General features: G+C 39.1%; 1 protein-coding gene across 1 annotated transcript in view; it reads right to left on the reverse strand.

Moving 5' to 3' along the window:
- Nucleotides 1-23,733, reverse strand: part of LOC126237002 (protein takeout-like) — a 197,829-nt gene that overhangs the window by 30,807 nt on the left and 143,289 nt on the right. The window contains exons 3-4 of the mRNA XM_049946726.1: nt 16,837-16,984; nt 590-723 (exon numbers count right to left, since the gene is read on the reverse strand). Coding sequence (XP_049802683.1) covers nt 590-723; nt 16,837-16,984 — 282 coding nt within the window. The remainder of the gene's footprint in view (nt 1-589; nt 724-16,836; nt 16,985-23,733) is intronic.

Here is a 23,733-nt window from a genome sequence, read left to right on the forward strand (position 1 = left end):
ACAAAAGACTTACCAGGTTTCTCTCATCTTTTGCTTTGTTTTTAGACAATGTTATCATATACTGCACAACCAAAATTCTACTCACACTTTGAACAGAAACCCAAAGGACAATGGCATTCTTCACTATAGAAAACCATAGAGACTGTTTGACTGATGCTCATTCTCACAGAGCATTTTCAGTTGTTCTGCTGCAAGCCACATCTAACATCCATTTTAATCCAGTAGCTTTCTTTTTTGACACCCACAGCATGGCATCAATTAAGTGTGGATCACCCATAGGATGCTCACTGTAACCTATCATTTTATCAGGTGTAATGTTTTTGATAAAGATCTTGACATATAATCATAGTGCTTATCAGGTCATGTAATGTTATCTTTTGAAAATAATAAGCAATAAACACAAACTATCTCTTCTATCAATGCACTCTCTTTGTAGATTTAGCAGATTTTCCTCCAATTAGTATGTATTTTGAATAATTCTCTTGGGACATTCCACAGAAAATGATCTTACTCCAACAACTAAATGTATAACCGAATACTCTTGTTCATGTACATAAATAGTAACATGGAAGTTATTGACTTTACTTACTCAGTGTTATATTGCCTGGCCCATTCCCAACAATGGGCAATAGAAGCACCTTCCCACTTACATTGTAGATACAGAGGAGCTCAAGGCGTGGCATTGTTAAATCATACTCCACATGCTGGTTTTTGAGATCAATCCTGAAATTACATACTTCATTACAAAATGGTGAAAGGTTCATCTCAATTCATGAGAAAATATTTTACCAAGTATTGTCACATAAGTTTTTGAAGTACAATATGTGAAGGTTAATATGGACTAGACTAATGTGTAGTGGAAAATATTCTTGGTATTTTGTAAAGTTTCATATAGTTTAAGCTTTAAACCACTAACATAGGTCACAACTGTTTCCTTAGTTTAATGACATTATTAGCTCTGTACTGGGGACAGAAATCAGTAGATGTAATGTTTGTATATAGAGAAAGAAATGATTACAATTTCATAAAAATTTAATGATTTATTCAAGAGAAAGAGCTTCACAAACTGAGTACATGAATAGCTTGTTGGTTCACCTCTAGCCCTTTAGAAAGCAATTATTTAGCTTGGTGGTGATTGATAAAGTTGTTGTATGTCCTCTAGAGGGATACTGTGCCAAATTCTAACTCATGCATTAAGGGAGCTGCCCACAATGCTCCAAATGTTCTCAGGTGGGGAGAGATTTGGCGAACTTGCTAGCCAAGGCAGAGAAATAAGCAGTAGGAACTTTTACCATGTGCAGGAGGACATTATCATGCTGAAATGTAAGCCCAGGATGGCTTGCCACCAAGGACAACAAAATGGAGCATAGAATATTGTCGATGTACTGCTATGTTGTAAGGGAGCCACGGATGATAACCAAAGGTGTCCTGCTTAGAAAAGAAATGACACCTCAGGCCATTGCTCCTGGCTGTCAGGCCATATGGCAGGTGACAGTCAGGTTGGTATACCACCACTCTCCAGGGCATCTCTGCATTTATCTTTGCTCATAATTGGGACTCAGTTCTAAGTGGGACTCATCATTGAGGACAATTGTACTTCGGTCAATGAGATTCCAGGCCATTTCTTTTCATAGCAGGACCTCTTTGGTTATCATCCATGTCACCCTTACAGAACAGTGGTACATCAACAATATTCTGTGCCCTGTTTTGTCGGCCATCTGGTAAGCCATCCTGGGCATACAAGCAAGCAAGATAATGCTCACCCACACTCAGTAAGAGTTTCTACTGGTTGTCTTCATGCATACTGAACCACACCTTGATGAATAAGGTTGCTGGATCTTTTCCCAATTGAGAACATTTGGAGCTTTATGGGCAGGGCCCTCCAACCAGCTCAGGATTTTGATGATTAGAATTTCAGTGGTGTTTGTTATAGTGTGAGTCATTTATGAGATCCGATATTTTGATAAGTTCACCACCACACATGTTTGTGCTATTCAGCCTGCATAATTGCTAGATACAATGCTGGTATGTTTGGTTACAGTGAGTTTGTGTGTTATATAAGCTCCCACACAATCACACACATAAGGAAGTGGACTGAATCAGGCAAGTGTCCTATGCATTTTCCATTGATATCACTATCACATCTGTCTTCATAAAGAGCTGCATGAAAATGATTATGAGAATCATGTTAACTTCTGTTACATGGTCATTAAGAGAGGATACTCCAGATATATCAATTGGAGGGAATTGGCATTATATTCCCCAGATTGGGCATCCAACAATTCTGTCAATCAATGCCAAGCTGAATTACTCTTTGCATAAGGGCATTGGGTATTATTTACTTGTTCAATTTATAAAGTTCTTTCTCTTGAATAAATCATCCAATTTTCTGAAGTTGTAATCATTTGTTTGTCTGTACATTTATGTCACATCTACCAATTTCCACCCCATTCCATCCCATTTGGTTAACTCCTTCATAGTGTGGCAATTTTTCCCTCCTTAGAGTCTATTAAAAGCAAAAGGCATAGTTAAATTCTGAAGAAATGTGTAAGGCTGTTTCACAGCATCATCAGGCAATGATTGATACCATTAATTCAATAGACAAATGAAAACAATTAAATAGGATAATGTAATTGCATATATCCAAGGAAACCATCTATTTCGCATTTTTATAAGTTAAAATTATGCTTGGTGAGCAGTATGTGATTACATTACACTATCTATTTATTTATGTTAATGGTGGTTGAGCTCTGTGGCTCTCAAATAAAGTAAATGATTAAATATAATGTCCACTCTCGAATTCTGGAATAAGAATGTGTTCAACATTGAATAAATAACTAAGAAATAGTGTATGAAATATTGATTTTATGGAGCATTATGTAAAAACAAGTGAAGGTGGTTAAGAGCAATTGAACAAGGAAAATTAACTTATCAAAAATTATATAATTACTTGTAAAACCCTTTGCCCCACAAAATAAAAATATTAAAATTACAATCATAGCAGTTGGTCTTTATATATCAAAGTAAGTCATTTGACAGTCTATTTTCCTATCAGTTGGTAGACAAATCTTGATTTAAATGTACTTCTAGCAGAAGTTGTAAATTACTACAGCATCATATTTGATAAATCATCATGAATCATGTGAAAGTCATACACAAATTGGTTAAGATAAAAACAGCTCATCCCAATTGATGATCAAAAATGAGTTACACAAATGGCATGAGCCCTAATCAGTTTACAGAATATCTTGTTTATATCTTTCTCTGCTAGGATGCAGAGGAAATTTGTTTTGAAGCATGCTATTCCAATGTTTCCACACATAAATAAAAGAAGGACCCATTGCAACACAGACTTCATATAACAGTTTTTCAATAGCAAAGGGATATGCTGTGAACCACAGGTTTAAAAATGACTACAGAAATTCTGGGGTACAGGGTGAAGCTACACAAAGAACAATCAACATTTCTAAATATTTTAGTAAGGACCTGGAAAGTGGCAGAAAACTTCATTTGTTCAGGAGAACTTTGTTAGCTTACGGGATTACTAGCAAATTTTTTAGAACTCCTTGATGTGAGTAATGTACTACTTTAATACATATTTTAATATCTGCTTAATGATATCCAATTTTAGAATGAATTAATTGTAAGAAAAGTCTTTCAGATCCTTTAACATTTTAGGTAGCACATATGAAGTAAACACTGTATCTGACAAAGAAAAGATACTCTACCTACAAATTAGCAAGCATAACTTGAAAAACAATTGCTAATACTAATAATGATTAACATGCATTATGCAAAGAGAAGAAAATTTTTGATGAAAATGATTGAATATCTTTGCAGATTAGTGATATTCCCATAGGAGATTGGATCTTAATAAATAATAAATAACCAGTTTTCAATTTATCAGTCAGTGGCAGATATGTGTAATTTATACATGTATATAAGTCTATGGTTGAAGATGAAAATCCTTTAAGGGAATATATCAAATAATGGAAATTCCAGGATGGAACATAACGATATTATGAAAAGGAAAGTTGCTACTCACCATATAGCAGAGATGCTAAGTTGCAGATAGGCACAGCAAAGAGACTGTCACAGATAAGCTTTTGGCCATCAAGGCCTTCATCAAAAATAGCAGGCATACACACACACACACACACACACACACACACACACACACATGACTGTAGTCTCTGGTAACTGAAGCCACACTACGAGCAGCAGTACCAGTGCATAATGGGAGTGGCAACCAGGTGGGGGTAAGGAGGAGACTGTGGCAGGGTGGGGAGGGGAGCAATAGTAGGGTAGCGATGGGAGACAGTGAAGTGCTGCTGGGGAGCATGCAGAGACAACTTGAAGAGAGGGTAGGGCAGCTATGTGCAGTCAGGAGATTGGATGGAGAGCAGGAAAGAGGTGGTGGAGGGGGGGCGGGGGAGCAGGAAAGCAAAAAAGGAGAGAAGACAGGGTGTGATGGTGGAATGAGGGCTGTGCAATGCTGAAATGGGAACAGGGAAGGGGTTGGATGTATGAGGACAATGACTAACAAATGTTGAGGCCAGGAGGGTTATGGGAACATAGTATATATTGCAGGGAAATTTCCCACCTGTGCACTTCAGAAAAGCTAGTGTTGGTGGGGAGGATCAACATGTCATAGGCTGTGAAGCAGTCATTGAAATGAACAATGTCATGTTGGGCAGCGTGCTCAGCAAGAGGGTGGTCCACTAGTTTCTTGGTCACAGTATGTCGGTGGCCATTCATGTGGATAGACAGCTTGTTGGTTGTCATGCCACTTTTGTGACATACTAATATTGCATCTCAATACTCAGTAAAGACACTATCCACTTTGTGCATGATCATGGGAGAATACTGAATAGGTTAACTACCCACAAGGTAAACGTTGCTAAATCCTCAGAGTTGGGGAAATATGTCAGACGATTCACCCTGTTGTATTACATGCACAGACTAAGTTGACGCTAGATGTGGTGGCTGGTGGGAGTGACTGTAAATGCATTTCCCAATAATAATCGCTGCCACCAGCCACTGCAATGACTATCAACTTAATTTGCACATATAGTACAGGAGCTCTAGTTGTGGATATCTGTGAGTATGTGGCGCTGTTAGGCAGCTTGTTCCTGTGTCAGAGGAATGTGGAACTACTGCCATTGTTTATTGTTGCTCCATCTGTAACGGTACTGTCATCGTTCCGAAATTGCGAAAATTCTGTCCTCTCTTTGTAATTTGGATTCCTCATATCATTTTCATGCAAAATCATCGCAGATCGAATGTGCAGTGGTAACCTCGTTAACGAAGTGTCCAAAGTGTGGCATACTGTTTGAGGTAAATCGTTCTGTAGAAATCGGAAATATATTTAATCTCTCATGTATACGTTGCAACAAAAATGTTGACGTAGGTATCAGATTGTGTGGGTTCCCATTTCGTGTTTGGCGAGTGTAAGCAAGATAAACAAAGCCTGTGACTGAGGCATGGATACACGTGACCTTCAAGAAACAGCCGTTACTAAGTTTTCACTTGAAGTAGAACAAAATACAGCAGATGCTCTTCAACAGGAACTTAAGCCGGGTTCACACAGGCAACAAAAGTATCGTGACTGCTAATGGCGAACTGCAGTTGCTTTGTAGTTGCATGTGTGAACTCCTAGTTTTCGGTGGCGCCATTTAAGAAGCGCAACTTCTGTCACGCCACAAAAAGTTGAACTTGGTTCTACTTTGTTGCGCCATTTTGCCTTCTCCACAATCGAATAACGTCATTCGATTGCTACCTCGCGGCTGGATTCAAACCTTTCTAGTGCGTATTCGTTCGTAGATAGTGCTTTTGTTTGTGCGTTTGCTATTAATATGTCGAAAAAGTGGTCAACAGCGACAATTATGAGATTCTTGGAGGTGTATCAAGAAAGAGAATGACTTTGGAACCACAAAAGCGAATCATACAATGACAGAAATTCGAGAGATGCAGCATTAATTGAAATAGTAAACAGTATGCGTGAATATGTACCTGGAATTGATGTAGCTACAACAAAAGCTTACATGAATGAACATAAAAAAGTACTGAAATCACTTAAGAGTGGTGCGTTTACAGACAGTATTTATAAACCCAGCCTTGCTTGGTTTGAAGCTGCAGACCGGTTCTAAAAACATTTAGTTGAGACAAGAGAGACGAGAAACACTTTGATAAGTAATATTTTACATTTATTATGTTTCCAAAACAACTTATTTAGTAATATGTATAGCCGTTTAATCAGCTGAGACAGGTGATGCCTTTTTGCAAACTGCGCAATTACGAAGAATTTGTGGCGTCCTGTGTGAACGGTAGCTCACAGCGCCACTTCAGAATGACTTGACTTGTGGCGATACTTTCGTTGCGTGTGTGAACCCGGCTTTACTGCAGCAAAAAGATTTGTTCGCTAGTTGGAGACAGTCGTAAAATCTCTCACAGTGAAAATATCTAGTGACGGTGTCGGTAGCGAAAATACGAACTGATGCATTGTGCCGAAAGTGTCTTCACGCGTGAAACAATACCAGCAAGTGTTTACAACTGCTGTGTCTACCAAAAACATCTCTGAAGTTATTTCAGATGATAAATGTACCCGTACGATAATTCAGACATTGAGAAAACCAAGTAATTTCTAGATACTGTGAACATTCCCATGAAAGTGCCGCAAGTACAAATAAATTATACAAAATTAAATAACAAGGATAGTACATTTCCTCGTGGCAACATGAAGTGCCGTGACATAAGTTATAAAGACAGAAAAGTGCTAGTTTTAGCTGATAGCCATGATCGAAATTTTTCGAAGACACTTAGAGAAATGAACATTAACGTAACATCTTTCGTAAAACCAGGTGCACCTATGTATGAAGTAACAAAGGACTGCAGTAAACTATCGGAGACACTAACAATAAATGATGTTGTTGTCTTCATAGGAGGTTCTAATGATGTGTACTATAATAAAGCTGAACAGGCTGTCAAAGAAACAGCGACCCTAACAATTTACAGAATGTAAACGTGATCCTCTCGAGGATACCAACAAGATATGACTTAATTCCTACATCATGTGTCAACATAGAAATCGATATCACCAACAGGAAATTACAGAAAACTGCTAAAGCATTTCCTAATGCATCTTTTCTCGAATGTAATTCTCATGAAAGGGATCATTATACTAGGCATGGCAAGCACTTAAACAACAAGGGAAAACGATTTATGTGTCGTCAAATTACAGAATATATAAGTAACATAACTAAGGGAAACAAGGCAGAGCCGCCCTAGAAATGGGGATACAAGGAGATCCAGGTGCTGAAAATGTAATGGAGAAAAATAACTTGTCAGTTAGCGTACAAATCGAAACACTCTCGTATGTTGAAGTTGTGATCTCACCTACAAGATTAACATCATCTGAAGAAGAAAAAGATATGACATCTACAGGAAAAACAGAAATTCCACATGCAACAAATGGGAAGAAATCTTCATCAAGCAATCCAAATAAAAGATTGTTGAGCAGAAGAAATGCTGAGCCTCCTAAACATCACAAGGGTTTCTTATGTGTGGGCCTAAAGAAAAAGAAGGGACAACAGTAGGTAGCGTCAAGTGTCTCCTCCCTCCTGTCTCAAGACAGACTCCAGTGGTTTCTCAGTCATGTAACAACAGCACTAATAGAATAAAAAAGCAAGATGAAGGCATCTCTTTCTCTCATCAAAAGATATGTAGACTCTTAAACAAAACAGATCAACTTCTTATTAACATTCATGAAAAGGATTGTATAAATAATGCTCAGAATTTGTGCTTAACTGAGCACCATGTTACTGATAAATGTGCTCTGCCATCTATGGGAAGTTATAGTTTAGTAACATATTACTGTAGGGAAAGTAAAGACAAAGGTGGAGTAGCAATTTATGTTAATGATATTGTAGCGTACAAAGCTATAGATATTAAGATACATTGTGTGGAACAACAATTTCAGGCATGTGCAACAGAAGTAATAACTAAATTCTATACAATAATAGTGTTGGTTGTCTACAGGGCACCTTCAGGTGACATAAAAACTTTTCTACATATAATGGAACTACTGCTGTCAGGGTTACTTGCAAAAGCAAAGGATATTGTAGTTTTAGGTAAGTTCAACATAAAATATATGACAGAAAACAAGAAAAAAATTTTCTTTGAGATTGTGATGACCTTATAAAATCTGATATTGGAAATAAACCTCCCAACAAGAATTACATCTGAGTCCCAAACTATGATAGACAACACTTTTTTAGATGAAGATAGACATCAGAATTATACTGTCAGGCAGGTTATAAGTGGGCTTTCAGATCATGATGGACAAATTCTCACTCTTTATCATGTTAATCTGTTCAAACAACAATTTCCTCAATGGAAATTAATAAGAGTGATGAACGAAGAGGCAAAAGAAACTTTCAACCATAGGTTGTAAGAAATGGATTGGTCTTAAGTATGCAGCCTTGATAATGTTGATACTAAATTTAACTGTTTTATAAATTAATTCTGTGCTCTTTTTGAAGAAATATTCCCAAAGAAATGGGTCACAAACACTGCTTCCAATTCTGTAAGTAAGCCTTGGATTACAAAAGGTATAAAACAGTCATGCAAAACCAAAAGGGAAATTTACGCTGTAGTATGATTATCTAAATAAGGAAAGGTGGGAACACTATAGATTATATTGTAAAATTTTAAAGAAACTAATACAGAAATCAAAAGTCTTTCATTATGAGAAGAAAATGGATAATTCTAATAATAAAATGAAAACAGTTTGGAGCATTGTAAAAAAAGAAACAGGAAGAGATACAACAAGTAAAGAAGATGTAAATAAAATGAAGGAACCCTAGTAGACAACCTCAAAGGTGTGGCTGAGATTGTCAATAAACACTTCCTCTCAGTAACTCAACAGATTGGTTGCAAGCCCAATGTAGATGAAGCTGTAACTCTTTGTGTAGCTGTATATTGAAACACAATTTCAGAAATGCACCTTAATCCTGTCACTGTAGATGAAATTCGAAAAATCATCATGTTTCTAAAAAGTAAAAACTTTGCAAGTGTTGATAATATTTCTAGTAATTTATTGAAATATTCTTGTGTGTGGATAAAGGACATTCTCTGTCATATTTTCAATGCTTCCCTTCAGAAAGGTGTTTTTTCCCAGTAGACTTAAGTATACCATTGCGAAAACCCTGTACAAAAAGGGCGATAAAACTGAACTAAATAACTATCGACCTATCTCTTTGCTGACAGCTTTCTCTAAAATTCTAGAAAAGCTAATACATGTAAGAATTGAAACTTCCTGGCAGATTAAAACTGTGTGCCAGAATGAGACTCAAACTCGGGACTCGGGAAGTTTCATATCATCGCACACACCACTGCAGAGTGAAAATCTCATTCTGGAAACATGTAAGAATTATTGATCATCTCATGCAGAATGGAGTTCTCAGCAAAAGCCATTTTGTCTTTCAAAAGGGCCATTCAACGGAAGACACAATCTATGCACTTGCAAATGAAGTCCTAGAAAGCCTTAATGAAAAAATGCTTCCACCTGGTGTCTTCTGCGATTTGTCTAAAGCGTTTGACTGTGTTGATCACCAGATTCTCTTGCAAAAAGCAAAATTAGTAGGAATGAGTAGTGTTGCTGGCAATAGGCTACAGTCGTATCTCCAAGGCAGAAAACAAAAAGTTCCCTTGAGTAGCTCAGGTGGAGTATGTGATGTTTCCACACATTATAAATGGAGTTCCATTACATGTGAAGTGTCTCAGGGCTCAATTCTTTGGCCACTATTATTCCTGATTTTTATAAATGATCTACCGTCAAGCACAAGCCTGCTGTGTAAATTTACGTTATTCGCTGATGATACCACGAGTTTTATGAGCAGTAGAACAGATAGTAATCTTGAGGAATCCATTAATCACATACTCTCATATGTGGTTAATTGGTTCAAGGAGAATGGTCTCTCATTAAATTCCAGTAAGATCAGCTTCCTTCAGTTCTGTACAAAAACATAAAAGAGAGAGAGAGATAAGTGTGACATGTGGTAATCAGCCAATAGAATGAATGGAAACAAACAAAATTTCTTGGAGTGCAGATTGACAAGAAAATGAACTTGTCTTCGCATATTGTAGATCTCTGTAAGAGGCTTAGCTGTGCTACGTATGCTTTAGAGGTTGTCACCACATGTGTTGAACTTAGCACTGCAGAAGTGGCATACTATGGCTACTTTCACTCACTCATTGAATACGGCATTATTTTTTGGGGCAACCAGCCATTAGCAAGGAAAGTGTTCATTGCTCAGAAGCGAGCTTTAAGAGTTATATGTGGATTGCACCCAAGAGACTCGTGTAGAAATACCTTTCGAAAACTCAAAATACACAACTACATGCCAATATACTTTTCTCTCATTTGGTTTGTAAAAATACAGAGATATTCCAACCAAACAGTGATTATCACAAGCATAACACACGGAGGAAGAATGACATACAGCGAACATAGAAATTTGAGCTTGGCGCAAAAGGATGTTCACTACACTGGAACAAAACTCTTCAATGCTCTTCCTCCTGAAATAAAGACAGATACTCATAACAAGAGTAAGTTTAAAAAAAGCACAAAAATATTTCTGTTAGAAAAAGCTTTTTACAGTCTAGATGAACTTTTGTATAAATAAATTGTAAAATTTTAGTACGATATAATACAAGCTGACATAAAGCCACAAAAAATGTTATTTAACTTGAACTCTGTATCTGCATGTGCTCTATGTCTGTTTTTCCATAGTGCTTTAATGATTCTAAGAAAATATGTATCGTCTTTTTTCTGTATTGCTGCTCAAAGAATTTACTGTATAAATTTTTATATAAATATATACTCAAATGTCTGTATATGCTGTTAGATTATCATACTGTATTTGTAAAAAACTGACTCATTCCACATCCTTGTGATCCCAACATAGTTGGACCTATGGAACTTGAAATAAAGTCAATCAAAATCAAATCAAATCAATCAATCAATACCTCTTTACGTTTGAGCTTAGAATGTATTCTAAGATTCTACAAAAGATTGATGTCAAGGACACTGGATAGTAGTTTTGTGCATCACTTCTACTATCCTTCATGCAGACGGGTTATAAAGGCACATTTGCATGCCGAGCGTGAGTTTCCGCGGAAACGCGAAATATTAATTAAATAAATAATCAGTGACTAATAAATAAAGCCTATGGCACACAACTGCAGCGCTGTGTCGCTGATAAAGACAAAAGAATAATTATGTTACTCTTATGTTTGATTAAGAGAAGGGAGAGCTCAGGTAGAAGTGGTGCGAGAAGCACGTATTTTATTTTATTGTCTGGCACACCGCCATATTTTCATGTTATAGAAGAATACTGCGAGTTGCAACCACACTAGGCACTCGATTCTGTAATGAATTTATATTTATAAAAGTAAGTAGGATTATGAACTGTAGGCTATTTCATTGAATATATCTGATTTAACTAACTGTGTAACTTTTTTATGTTTAGTAGACAATCACCTCTGTACGACGTATTGGCATGGCTGGCAAATCATTGTAATATTGAGATTAGATCATGAGTCCGTACCTACCGCAGCAGTCTTTGGAAACGATTTAATTACGAAGTCCGATTATTTCAGTTTTCTTTCACGGTCAACTACGAGTTACATTGCCTTTTCCAAATAGCCATTGTCAAGCGTCTGATACCGAATAATTAAACGTCCACGTTCCAGATAAGCAAATACCAATTACAACCAATCATCATACATACAGAATAATTAATCATTAATATTTTATTCCATTTTATTTTTATTTATTTTATATGGTCTGACATACGCTTTCTTCCAATTACTTTGCATGGTTTTTGTTTGAGAACTCTACAATAGCTTGTAGTTACAAAAGAGACTAAACATCAAATTCAGCATAGAATATGACAGGGATCCCATCTGGCCTTTGAGGTCTGTTCAATCTTATCGATTTCAGCTGCTTCTAAATGCCAGTTATACGAATACTTACTCATTCATGTTTTTAGCATTACGAGTACTGAATTGGGTCAAGTCTGAGTTTTCTTTTCTAAAGGAACATTTGAAAACGGAGTTTAACGTTTCTGATATGGTTTCACTACTGTCAGTTTCTGTTTTTGTGTCATCTGTAAGTGACTGGAAACCAACTTTGTGCCACTAAAATCGTTGACATACTTGAGAATGCCATCGGGTTTTGTGAAATATCATGCGACAGTGTTCTGCAACGGTAGTCCTTGAAGGCTTCACGCATTGCTGTCTTGACAGCCAAATACAGCATCTGTCATGGAGGGCCCCTACTATTATCAACTGTTAACCTACTTACGCACGGTCCAGTCAGTTTAATGTGAGCACCGCCTATGGTCGTCGTCAACGTGCAATAACTACTCACAAACGGCAGGTAACAGCACTATCAGAGGAGGACACACAAACCGTGTTGGGGGAGACATGGAAAACAGTGCACTCATTGTCACAATGTGGAAATGGAGCGATTTATCTGACGTCGAGATGGCTGTGATCATTGGTTTTCAGGCCAACGATAGAAGCGTTACCGAAATGGCTAAGTTAGTAAACTGATCGTGTGCCACCGTGGTTAAAGTATGCCATGCATGGCAAAATGGCGCTATCCAAAACCAGCGCCAAGGCAGCGTGGACCATAGATGGCAGGGGTGAACGACGGTTGCGAAAATGTGTACGGGTGAATAGAAGTATAACTGCTGGGCAACTGCAGTCCAGATGGACCAAGGGGTCAGCGTGCAGCGAACATACTTGCATACTGACCTCCGCATTAGGTGCCTGGATCGCACACCTATACTGACTGCTGTTCATCAGTGGCGAAATTTGCACGTCAGTACCGCGACTGGACGTCAGTTGAATGGTGACAAGTGGTCTTGTCAGACGAATAAAATTTTATGCCTCGTTGGACATCCTTCATGTGTTATGATCTGCAGAATGTTTTTGTGGCATTTCCTGGATGATTTCGCCTTTCTGGAAGGCACAATGAGTCAACACAAGTATGCATCTATCCTTGGATCCTTGTGCAACCCTAACTGTAGTTCGTTTTTCCTCGGCGCAATGGCATCTACCTGGAGGGAAATGAAACATGTCACACAGCTCGAAGTGTATGTGTGCGGTTTGAAGAGCACCAGGATGTGTTCGCTGGTCACCAAATTTCCAAAGTAAAACCCGATCGAGAATCTGTGGGACCATCTCAACTGGGCTGCTGGCGCTTTGGATTCTCAGCCGCGAAACCTAGTACAGTTTGGCACAGCACTGGAGTTGGGATGGCTCCACATCCCTGTCGACATCCTACAGAACATCATTGACTCTCTTTCTGAGTGTCTCATAGCTGTCCACGCAGCAGAAGGTAATTTATTCAAGCTTTTGACAGGTGGTCACATTAATATGACTGGACAGTGTATAGGTGAAACCTTCACGAAATAAACCACTATGGGAAACTATAAATAGATCTTGATAGAATTTATTATTCACAATTGGCTTAAAATTCTATAATATTGATATTCACCTGTTAGTAGTGTAACACCTCCGTTTTTATCCCGACCTGATCTGATCGAATAGCAGTCCAATATTTATTATTAACATGACCGTGAACCTAATGGGGCTGGTAATCGGAATTGACTGCTACGGAAGTTGTTACATTCCAGTTCGATCTGCTCAATACTATAATACTGAATGTCTGGTAATGAGGAACACCAATATAGTTTTACTAATTACGAACTTATATTCGTCTCAAAACACAAAAAAGGAGACAGCCACTGCCTTCGCCATACGTATCTAATTACGGCTAATCTCAGCACAGGCTTTCTTAAATTTCCATTATCGTCACACGCTAATCCATCACTGCATCCAACACTGCAATCCATGGTTAGGCCGGCGCGGTAGACGCGAAACCAAATATCGGCACTAGTAACGTATCTGATAACTTTCGTAATGATACTTCTTCACTTTCCCGGTATTAATCTATTACATAGGGGTCTAACCACGGCGATGGCGACACCCTTCTCCATTAAAGCCCTGTATTTCAACAATGGCCTTTACACACATATAACCGCCAACCACACTGGCGCATCTCGACACTCGCTCTCTCAACACGTCACAATCGATTGTTCCTCCTATCGATCTGTGCCAAGTGCAAAGTTATAGTAAGGGCCTATGGACCCCTTACAGTAGTCAATATATCAAAGATGGTAGCTTAGCTTGAAAGAAAATATATGGAAACAATAAAAAATACAGATAGAAGCAGATGCGGAGATTGTAAGAACATGAAGATGTAATCTGAAACTAAACAAAAGAGAAAATACAAGAAAAGTGTAGGGAAATATTAACAAAGAGAAAGCAACAGCTAGATAATGTGGAATCTCAAGCAGAAATGATAGAAAGAAACTCTATGGTAGGAAATACAGAAACCAAAATAATTTAAGTGAAATGAAATGAATGGAGAGTAGTAGGTGCGTGTTTCAAATCTGCTGTAACTGACATTCATCAGCAATAGTGCTGTGAGGAGGTACTCAACTTTTTCATATTGTGAAAGAAATACAGACATCCATGATGAAATATATCATTCCGTGATGAATAACTGGGTATTAGGCTGTGATTGTACAGACACTTTGTCAAAGGCTGCTGACAAATTTGTGTATGAAGCAGTTCTGCCCAGTTCATGCATACTTCAGTAGCCAACTGGAATGTTTTTCTGAATAAGTACATATTTCTAATTACATAAATATTATATAATGAGATTAACTGTAAAATACTTGGTAGTACTGACTCAACAAGAAAAACTTGAAGGTAACTTATGCTAATTGTTTTCTTGAAAGTGAAGTTAAAAAATTCATCACAAAAATGTGATAAACAATGATATGCCACAATGTTTAAAAACTAATAGGTGCTTCCACCTTCTTAAACTGTTATAAAAGATTTTTCCATCAAACAGATATAACAGAAGAACTGCGAATGAACTGTAGCTCTACACAGAAGCTGTGATGTATGCTACAGTATTTGTTGTTAAATGATGAAATCCATACTTACTTTGTTCCATGTTCAATTATGCATGCATTTTAGTATTTATACTTGAAGCTAAACTAGAGAAACTCTTACAAATCTGATCAAATGATGGTTGGAAACCTGCTATAATTTATGCCCATACTGACATGCAAAACCGTCTTATCATAAGTGAATTCATTATGTGTTTGTGGAACATCTCTTTTTCTGAATAAAATGCTTAATTTGTTATCGTCTTCTATCATGTTAAAGATTATGAGACAATTTTGACTTCCAATTTGGATCAAATACCATTGAAATAACTGCTGACTCCAGAATTTTCAAATGAAAAAAAAAGTCTGAACAATTGTCATCCTAACAAATGTCCCCAAGCATTACACAGAAAAATGCCAAGTACCTCATCTATAAGATTTTTGTTATTCCTTACTACTATGAGGATGAGTCCACAAAGTGCATAAATTCCTTTAGTAAAAAATTCTTTTGGTAGTCTGCGCAACGACTCGTGCACTGCGTGGCGTACCTCTTCATCAGAAAGGAACTTCTTTCCTCCCATTGCATCTTTGAGTGGTCCAAACATATGGAAATCACTTGGGGCAAGGTCTGGTGAGTACGGTGGCTGAGGAAGACACTCAAAATGCAGGTCTATGATTATTGCAACTGTAGTACGGTCAGCGTGGGTCCTTGCATCGTCATGTTGCAAAAGGACACCTGCTGACAGCAATCCACGTCGCTTTGATTTGATTGCAGGCTGCATATGATTTTTTAGGAGATCTGTGTATGATGCACTGGTGACAGTGATCCCTCTAGGCATGTAATGTTCCAAAATGACGCCTTTTTCGTCCCAAAAGAGAGTTAGCATAATCTTCCCTGCTGATGGTTCTGTTCGAAACTTCTTTGGTTTTGGTGATGAGTAATGGCGTCATTCCTTGCTCGCTCTCTTCGTTTCCGGTTGGTGGGAGTGAACCCAGGTTTCGTCCTGAGGAACTGTATTTGCAAGTAAGCCATCACCTTCTCGTTCAAAGTGCCGAAGTAGTTCTTCACAAGCTTCAACACGTCATTCTCTCATTTCAGGAATCAGTGCCGTGGCACCTATCTTGCAGACACTTTGTGAAGCTGGAGCACATGATGCACAATGCGGTGTGCTGACCCATGACTAATCTGTAAACATGCTGCAATGTCATTCAGTGTCACTCGGCAGATTTCCTTCACTATGGCTTCAACTGCTGCAATGTTCTGTGGAGTCACAACTCGTTGCGCCTGACCTTGACGAGGAGAATCTTCCACTGAAGTCACATCATTTGCGAACTTCCTACTCCATTCGTAGACTTGCTGTTGTGACAAACATGCATCACCGTACTGAACCTTCATTCGTCGACGAATTTCAATAGGTTTCATACCTTCACTACGCAAAAACCGAATAACAGAACGCTGTTCTTTCCTGGTGCAAGTCGCAGATGGGGCGGCCATCTTTATACTGATACTGCGACGGTATGCGTGCATCTGCACTATGCTGCCACCTACAGGCAGTTCTGCACGCTTTTTGTAGCAAGCTTACGAACTTATAGGATAACGGCGCGAAATTTCGATTTGTTATTACAAATTTAACGTTTTCATTTGACTCACCCTCATACAAGCGCTAAGGTACGTACATTTGTTGATACAGTATGTTTTAGTTGCATTTTTAGTTAAAATTTATATAAGAAACTCTTTAGAGTTAGAAATGTTATAGATTTTCATAAGTGTAGAAGATTTTGCGCCTCAGGCTCAGCAGCATACCTAACGTCATCGATACTTGTGTCAGCAAGCCCATAGACAGTTGCGTTGTTGGCGGTGAAGGCCAGCCCCAGCGGCCCCGAGCCCTCGTCCACAGCCAGCGTATCGATGCGCAACGGGTTCAGCGATGGGATGCGGTACTGACGGTCCCCTGCAACAATACCAAGGCACGTCACCATAGCATGGATAAACTGTATTGCCGGAGAGTGCAGTACACAGAAAGGAAAGCAAATTGTAGAAGTTTATAAATATATGTCCCTTCTGCAATACGTAGACACAAAATTTTAATTTTCGTCTTGAAAAATAAAATTACATAATTTTGTTTTTGTTTGTTTGGAGGTTTATAACGGTAGTCATGGTATAAAGTGATGTGTCTGTCACAAATTCGTAGGATGTCGTTACAGGAATTATAAGGGGTAATCAAAAAATTTTCGTTCGAAGGCCATACAACCTAATTGGTTTGTCAGTCAGGTAAAATCGGCTTGAGCGTTGAAGTAATCATTCCGCTGACGCACCAGGTTAGAAACAACTTTTGGGAAAATACCGTGCCCTGCTGCTTGAAGAAATCCATAACTGATAATTAACTGAAACCCTCAGTTGCCGACAGGTGATGTTGATATACCTCGATGGGGACAGCCGAAAACGTGTGCCCCGACCGGGACTCGAACCCGAGATATTCTGCTTAGATGGCAGACTCTCTATTCATCTGAGCCACCGAGGACACAGATGAATAGCGCGACTGCAGGGACTTATCCCTTGCACGCTCCCAGTGAGATCGACATTCCCAATTGGCCAGAATCTACATACGTAATGTTCCTAATAGTCGCACTATACATCTGTGTCCCCGGTGGCTCAAATGGATAGAGCATCTGACATGTAAGCGGACGATCCCGGGTTCGAGTCCCGGTCGGGGCACACATTTTCAGCTGTCCCAAACGAGGTATATCAACAACACCTGTCGGCAGCTGAGGGTTTCAATTAATTATCGTTTATCCTAGAGAAGCTGCACGGTCATCAGTCGTATCTGTTCTTTCAGGAACAGTTGCTATCTTCAAATCCAGAACTGCCTGGTGCACGTTCTCGTTCCACAGTAATCTTCGACCCTTCAAAGCGTTTTTTAAGGGACCGAATGAGTGAGAATCACACGGCGATAGATCAGGGTGGGTGCTCGAGTTTCTCCCAATTGAGATGGCGTAACTTCTGCTTTACGATTGGTGCACGTACACCCCTGCAAGTCTTTCGCAGAGGAACTGTAACAGGTCAAGTATATCGGGACGTCATTTTGCACCAGTATGTCCGCCTTTTCAGGGGCGCAGTGGGTCCCACCTTCCTCCTGATGTATGGAGGAGGAGGAGATTAGTGTTTAACGTCCCGTCGACAACGAGGTCATTAGAGACGGAGCACAAGCTCGGATTAGGGAAGGATGGGGAAGGAAATCGGCCGGGCCCTTTCGAAGGAACCATCCCGACATTTGCCTGAAGTGATCTAGGGAAATCACGGAAAACCTAAATCAGGATGGCCGGACGCGGGATTGAACCGTCGTCCTCCCGAATGTGAGTCCAGTGTGCTAACCACTGCGCCACCTTGCTCGGCCTGATGTATGATAACGGACGGCCTCACCGAGGCGCCATCGTGGAGGAGTACCTTGATACAGAAGATATCAGACGAATGGAGTGGCCTGCCTGTTCTCCAGACCTTAACCCCATCGAGCACGTCTGGGATGCTTTCGGTCGACGTATCGCTGCACGTCTTCAAACCCCTACGACACTTCAGGAGCTCCGACAGGCCCTGGTGCAAAATGGGGAGCTATATCCCAGCAGCTGCTCGATCACCTGATCCAGAGTATGCCAACCCGTTGTGCGGCCTGTGTACGTGTGCACGGTGATCAAATCCCATACTGATGTCGGGGTACATGCGCAGGAAACAGTGGCGTTTTGTTGCACATGTGTTTCGAGACGGTTTTCTCAACTTATCATCAATACCGTGGACTTACAGATCTGTGTCGAGTGTGTTCCCTATGTGCCTAAGCTATTAGCGCCAGTTTTGTGTAGTGCCACGTTGTGTGGCACCAGATTCTGCAATTATCCTTAATTTATGAGCATCAGTGGAGTTAACCCTTACGTTGTCCCATGACCCGCAAGGTGGGGTCACCTGGACCCCAATATTTGTTAATTCAAAACGTTCCCTGTTAATGTTAAATTAAAATCAAAACTATTTTTTTTACAACCACACATCATATGTAAAGCTATCTAAATCGGACTGAACACAATAAATGTAAATTTTTATTTCATAGAAAAGTATATTTAACAAAACGCAGAACTGTAAAAATGAAAATTAGAAAATATTAAACATTAAAATTAAAACATATGTTCATGAAAAATCATAAAAAATAGTGATTGATTTCTATTATTTACTATGTAAGGAACCTTAAAAAATTCGATGAAAGATAATTTAAAAAAATATTATACAAATCACAAACACTATTACAGTCACTCTTCACAGACACTCTTGGCACAATCCATGCATATTTGTGTATTGCAACGAGCACAGTAAACCTTTGCTTTTTTATCCCTGCTCCTTGGGCACCTCCCACACCTTGTTCTTTTACCTGCTACAGCTGAGGGCTTTGGGATTTGGTAATTGACCAACCTAGCAATCGATTGTCTAAGATCACGCGGAGAGTGCAAATTGGTGGCCCTCCTCTGAAGTTGCGGTTCAACCAGCTGCCTCTCCAAACTTTTAATAAAGTCAAACCATGATATTTTCCGGCAATAATGAATAAATCACATATGAATTTACAGGATAATTATTCAACATTGCGTAAAAAAACAGTTAGGGCCCACCTCCTGCTTCTTCTGTTTGTAGAGTATACTGTGCACTTCTCGTCAAGAACATCGATTCCTCCTTTCGTGGCATTATAATGATGTATTATTTCAGGCTTTCCAGTTTCGTCAGTAACAGTAGCTCTGTGATGCATCAAGCTAACTAAAACCAGTGCCGTTCTTGATTTGGGGACATAGAATACTAGAGTCACATTTTCCCCAAAGCCAAAAACTGATATTCCTGATTTCCTTTCTTTTTTAATTTTTCTTCATAGTCCCAACATAAGTAATGCCCCTTTTCCTCAACCCCCTCACAACTCCAATGGATGAAAACCAATTGTCAACCCTGATATTGCAATTGGTTCCTTCGATTGATTTTGTCATCCTAAGGACCGCCTGCGTTAGCTTTGACAATTTTTCTCTTCTTCTGACAAATATTACTATCACTTCCTTTGGCAGCATAAATGTATTCATCCAAAAAATAATGAGTTTTTGCACCAATGATTGCAAGAATTTTTATACCGTATTTTCTTGGCTTATTTGGAATATACATTCTAAATTTACACCTGACTCGATAGACAATAAGCATTTCATCGATGCATGCTTGGTCACTAATAGAATAATTTTCTTTACAGCTTTTTTAGAAATAGATTAAATATATGAGCCATTGCTGCACTTGGGTCTGTTTTATTACGCTCTTGTCTAGTAATTGAGTCGTCAAAACAGAGGGCAGCTAAAATTATTGCAAATCTTTTCTCTGACATAGTGCATCTGAAAATTTCTCTGCCAGTCCCGTCAGTTGCAAATATTGAGTTCAAAGTCTCGTCATTTGATCTGAAAATAGCCGTGAAAAAGAGAAAGCAAAGGAATGAATGCTTTCAACTCCACAATATCAATATCAGTACCTGGTTCCAAACATTTGTTATCTGTAAAGTTATTTCTTATGGCCTCCATTTTTTTGTTCGAGCATAATAATACTTCATCGTAAATATCTTATGTAAAAATAGCTCAGAGCAACTTTTTCCAAGTAGTTTAGCAGGGCCTGTAACTCCTGGTAAATGGACAAGTATATTGTGGGAACGGATTCGTACATTTATGGCAGGTGGAGTGGAACACCACTTCAACCTATTTTTTCCAAAATAATTCTGAGCTGTCATGCCCTGAGATGCAACATTTTCCTGCACACCGCATCCTTGTTCTAAAGTTTCCAAAGAAATACCTGATTGTCACCGCTCCCGTAATCTAACTCCGAATTCGAATCATGGTCACTTTCCAAATCTGGATCAAAGCCCTGGTCACTTCCGCAATCGCTCATAGCACCTTCCAGCCATTCCAGAAAATTAGGATCATTAACATTCATCGACAGTCGCTGTGAATATTCCATTTTTCACTGAAACAATATCAATTATTTTTAATAAAAATGTTTCACTAATGGTATGGTGGGGTCACACGGACCCCACGCTCCACTAATAATTGAATAAAACTCATAAATCACTTACCGCAGAACAACCACTTCTGTCAACAGCTCAGAAGCTATTGCCTGAAAGGTACCGTGTACCACAGTTCCTAATAGCAGGAATTATAGAATAAACAAAACTGGCTGGGGGCTCCCGGGACCTTAAGGCTTGAAGTTTGAGCCCTAATTGTTAATTTTTTAGGCAAGTACAGTATAGAAAAGTATTTGTTCTTCCGATCTGGATAAAAATTAAGCGGAATCACTTAAATGTAACCATGAATTCTCACCAGTTGTAGAGCTAGCATCCGATTCCATGATTGTTTCTACAGTCAGTCCATTAACAAAAAGTTGTATTTAACATAAACTCAGTAAACAAACAACAATTAACAGCCAACACTTCAATATTCTTGCTCGCACTCGATTGTTTACATCAATCGCGAACACCCCGACGTAGCCATACACCTACATCAACCTAACTTGTTAGAACATGATTTCCGCAGGCTACGTGGCGTCATTTCTGTCATAAATAGTATCTACCTAATTAACGATTAGCGAACTCAAAGAATGTTAAGGGAAGTTAAAGATTTGGTCAACGTTTTTCTTAAACTAATTTGAAAGTAAATCCGTTAGCCGAAACGTTAACTTAGTTACTTAACTATTAACGGGTTAACGGTCTTAAAAAAGGAAGGTTGGCCTTAACGTCCTGCCGTCACCGAGGTCATTAGAGACGGAACACAATGTCGGATTGTGTGAGGTATGGGGAAAGAAACCGGTCGTTCCTAGTACCACTACAGACAATGTGTCTCATAAGCACATTGAAAAATAATATTTCCTTTGTTGTCAAAGCTATCTTTTTTTCAAAATAAATGACTATTCCTTTGTTCATCAACTGCATCCAATGATGTTTTGTTCTGTTTTATACTTACATCACTTTTTTTTTTTTTTTTTTTTTTTTTTTTGTACTAAGTACCACTGGAGTCAGTATGACCCCAGTCCAAATTTCTTGTCTTGGTTCTTGAACGTAATACTTATGAAAACAGAATCATCACTGTTACAATGAACAACTGCAGCGTATGTTTTCATGTTAGTTCTTTAAAGCAATGCCAGTATATCCAGTGTAAATTACTAAATGGTATCGGTGAGACAAAAATCTCCTAGTAGCAGGGTTTAGGCTGTTGGGTGTGCCCTATCTTCGAGATCTCCATGACATTGTCTTTCAAAAAGATAACAGGAGACAACATGTTTCCCACACTGTCCTGACCTGCCTCGATACAGAGAATGGTCGACTGTTGCCTGTCCAGCATGTTCTCAACATCTCTCGCTCACTAAATGCATCTGGTCGTGGGTTACCAGCTAATGAACTTTGGCGTAGAGACGAAGCTGCGTGGCACGACGTACCCAGACCTGTCATCCATGAACTGTATACATTATATTAAAAAAAAAGAAAAAAAAAGAAAAAAAAGAAAAAACATTGTATTGACCCTGTAGGGAGAGCAAAGTGGCAAGAGATAGAGAAAAGGAAACACAAGACTCAGATGAAGTGTAATCTACTTTTCTAAAGCTTATGTTGGGATGTTTCTTCCCAAACTGTCTCTCCCAATCCTTGCCTATCACCTTTTTCTCTGTTGAATGAACATGGTCGTTTATTCCGGTCAGCAAGCTGAAATGACGGGTGGGGTAAATAAATTACAGATATCCTCTTCCCATGCGAAAAACACCGTTAAGAATTCTTTCTTTTGCTCTTGATTGAATGCACATCTCAAGTTCCCAAGAATCTTCCAGCCATCAGTAACATCAAGGTCTTTTTTAATGAATTCTTAAATGCTTTTCCTGCGACATTGAATAGATTCTCTGCTGTAGCAAATGGCATATTTTCTTTTCTTGTAGCATCCAGCGCCTGTTGCATAGCTTGGGAATGCCGTGATGTCTGTAATGATTTTCTTAATTACTTTGATGGTATCTTAACATAAACTTACAAAGAAACAGCATAGCTTTTCACCAGTCTGTGAATACACTGCAGTCTCAGTATATTTATTGCATGAAATAGGTCTACTCTCGTAATTCTTCAGCCTTTCCCGGCGAGGCGTTGTCATGTTGAACAGTCGGGTTTCTGCCGGTTATTAGCGTCTTTCTTACACGATATTTCATCTGCGTGACTCACAGCCTTCTTCAGGTGCTGTCTGATATTGATTCCAGTGTGGAACGACTCCGATATTTCTGCCTTTGTTGTGCTAGGCGCTCCGTCTGCAGCCGGCGCTGCGTCACGCGCTCTGTCCGTGCTATGAACCGACCAATAGTAGCGACTGTCTTCTAGCCGTGGCTGTTCCGAACGCTGTGCGCGTACTTTGTCGTAGAAGACTGTATGGGAAGGAAATGTATCTCAATATTAAAAAGCTGGATAAGCTTGGACAAAGGAAGGGGAGAATGATGAGTTCTCTGTTTCCTGCTGAGATGCCGAGAACAGGACGTGATTCCAGTATTTGCTAGAATTAAACATCACATCAATTCCAGAGCGGCCAACAGAATTAAACGTCGAGTGAGCTTAGTATTGGTCAGGGAGAGAGTATGTGACATGCACTACCGCCACGATGTGACATCCACCTTTTTATAGCAACTCTCTAA

Source organism: Schistocerca nitens, chromosome 2 (genome assembly GCF_023898315.1).
Source record: "Schistocerca nitens isolate TAMUIC-IGC-003100 chromosome 2, iqSchNite1.1, whole genome shotgun sequence".
Classification (NCBI taxonomy): domain Eukaryota; kingdom Metazoa; phylum Arthropoda; class Insecta; order Orthoptera; family Acrididae; genus Schistocerca; species Schistocerca nitens.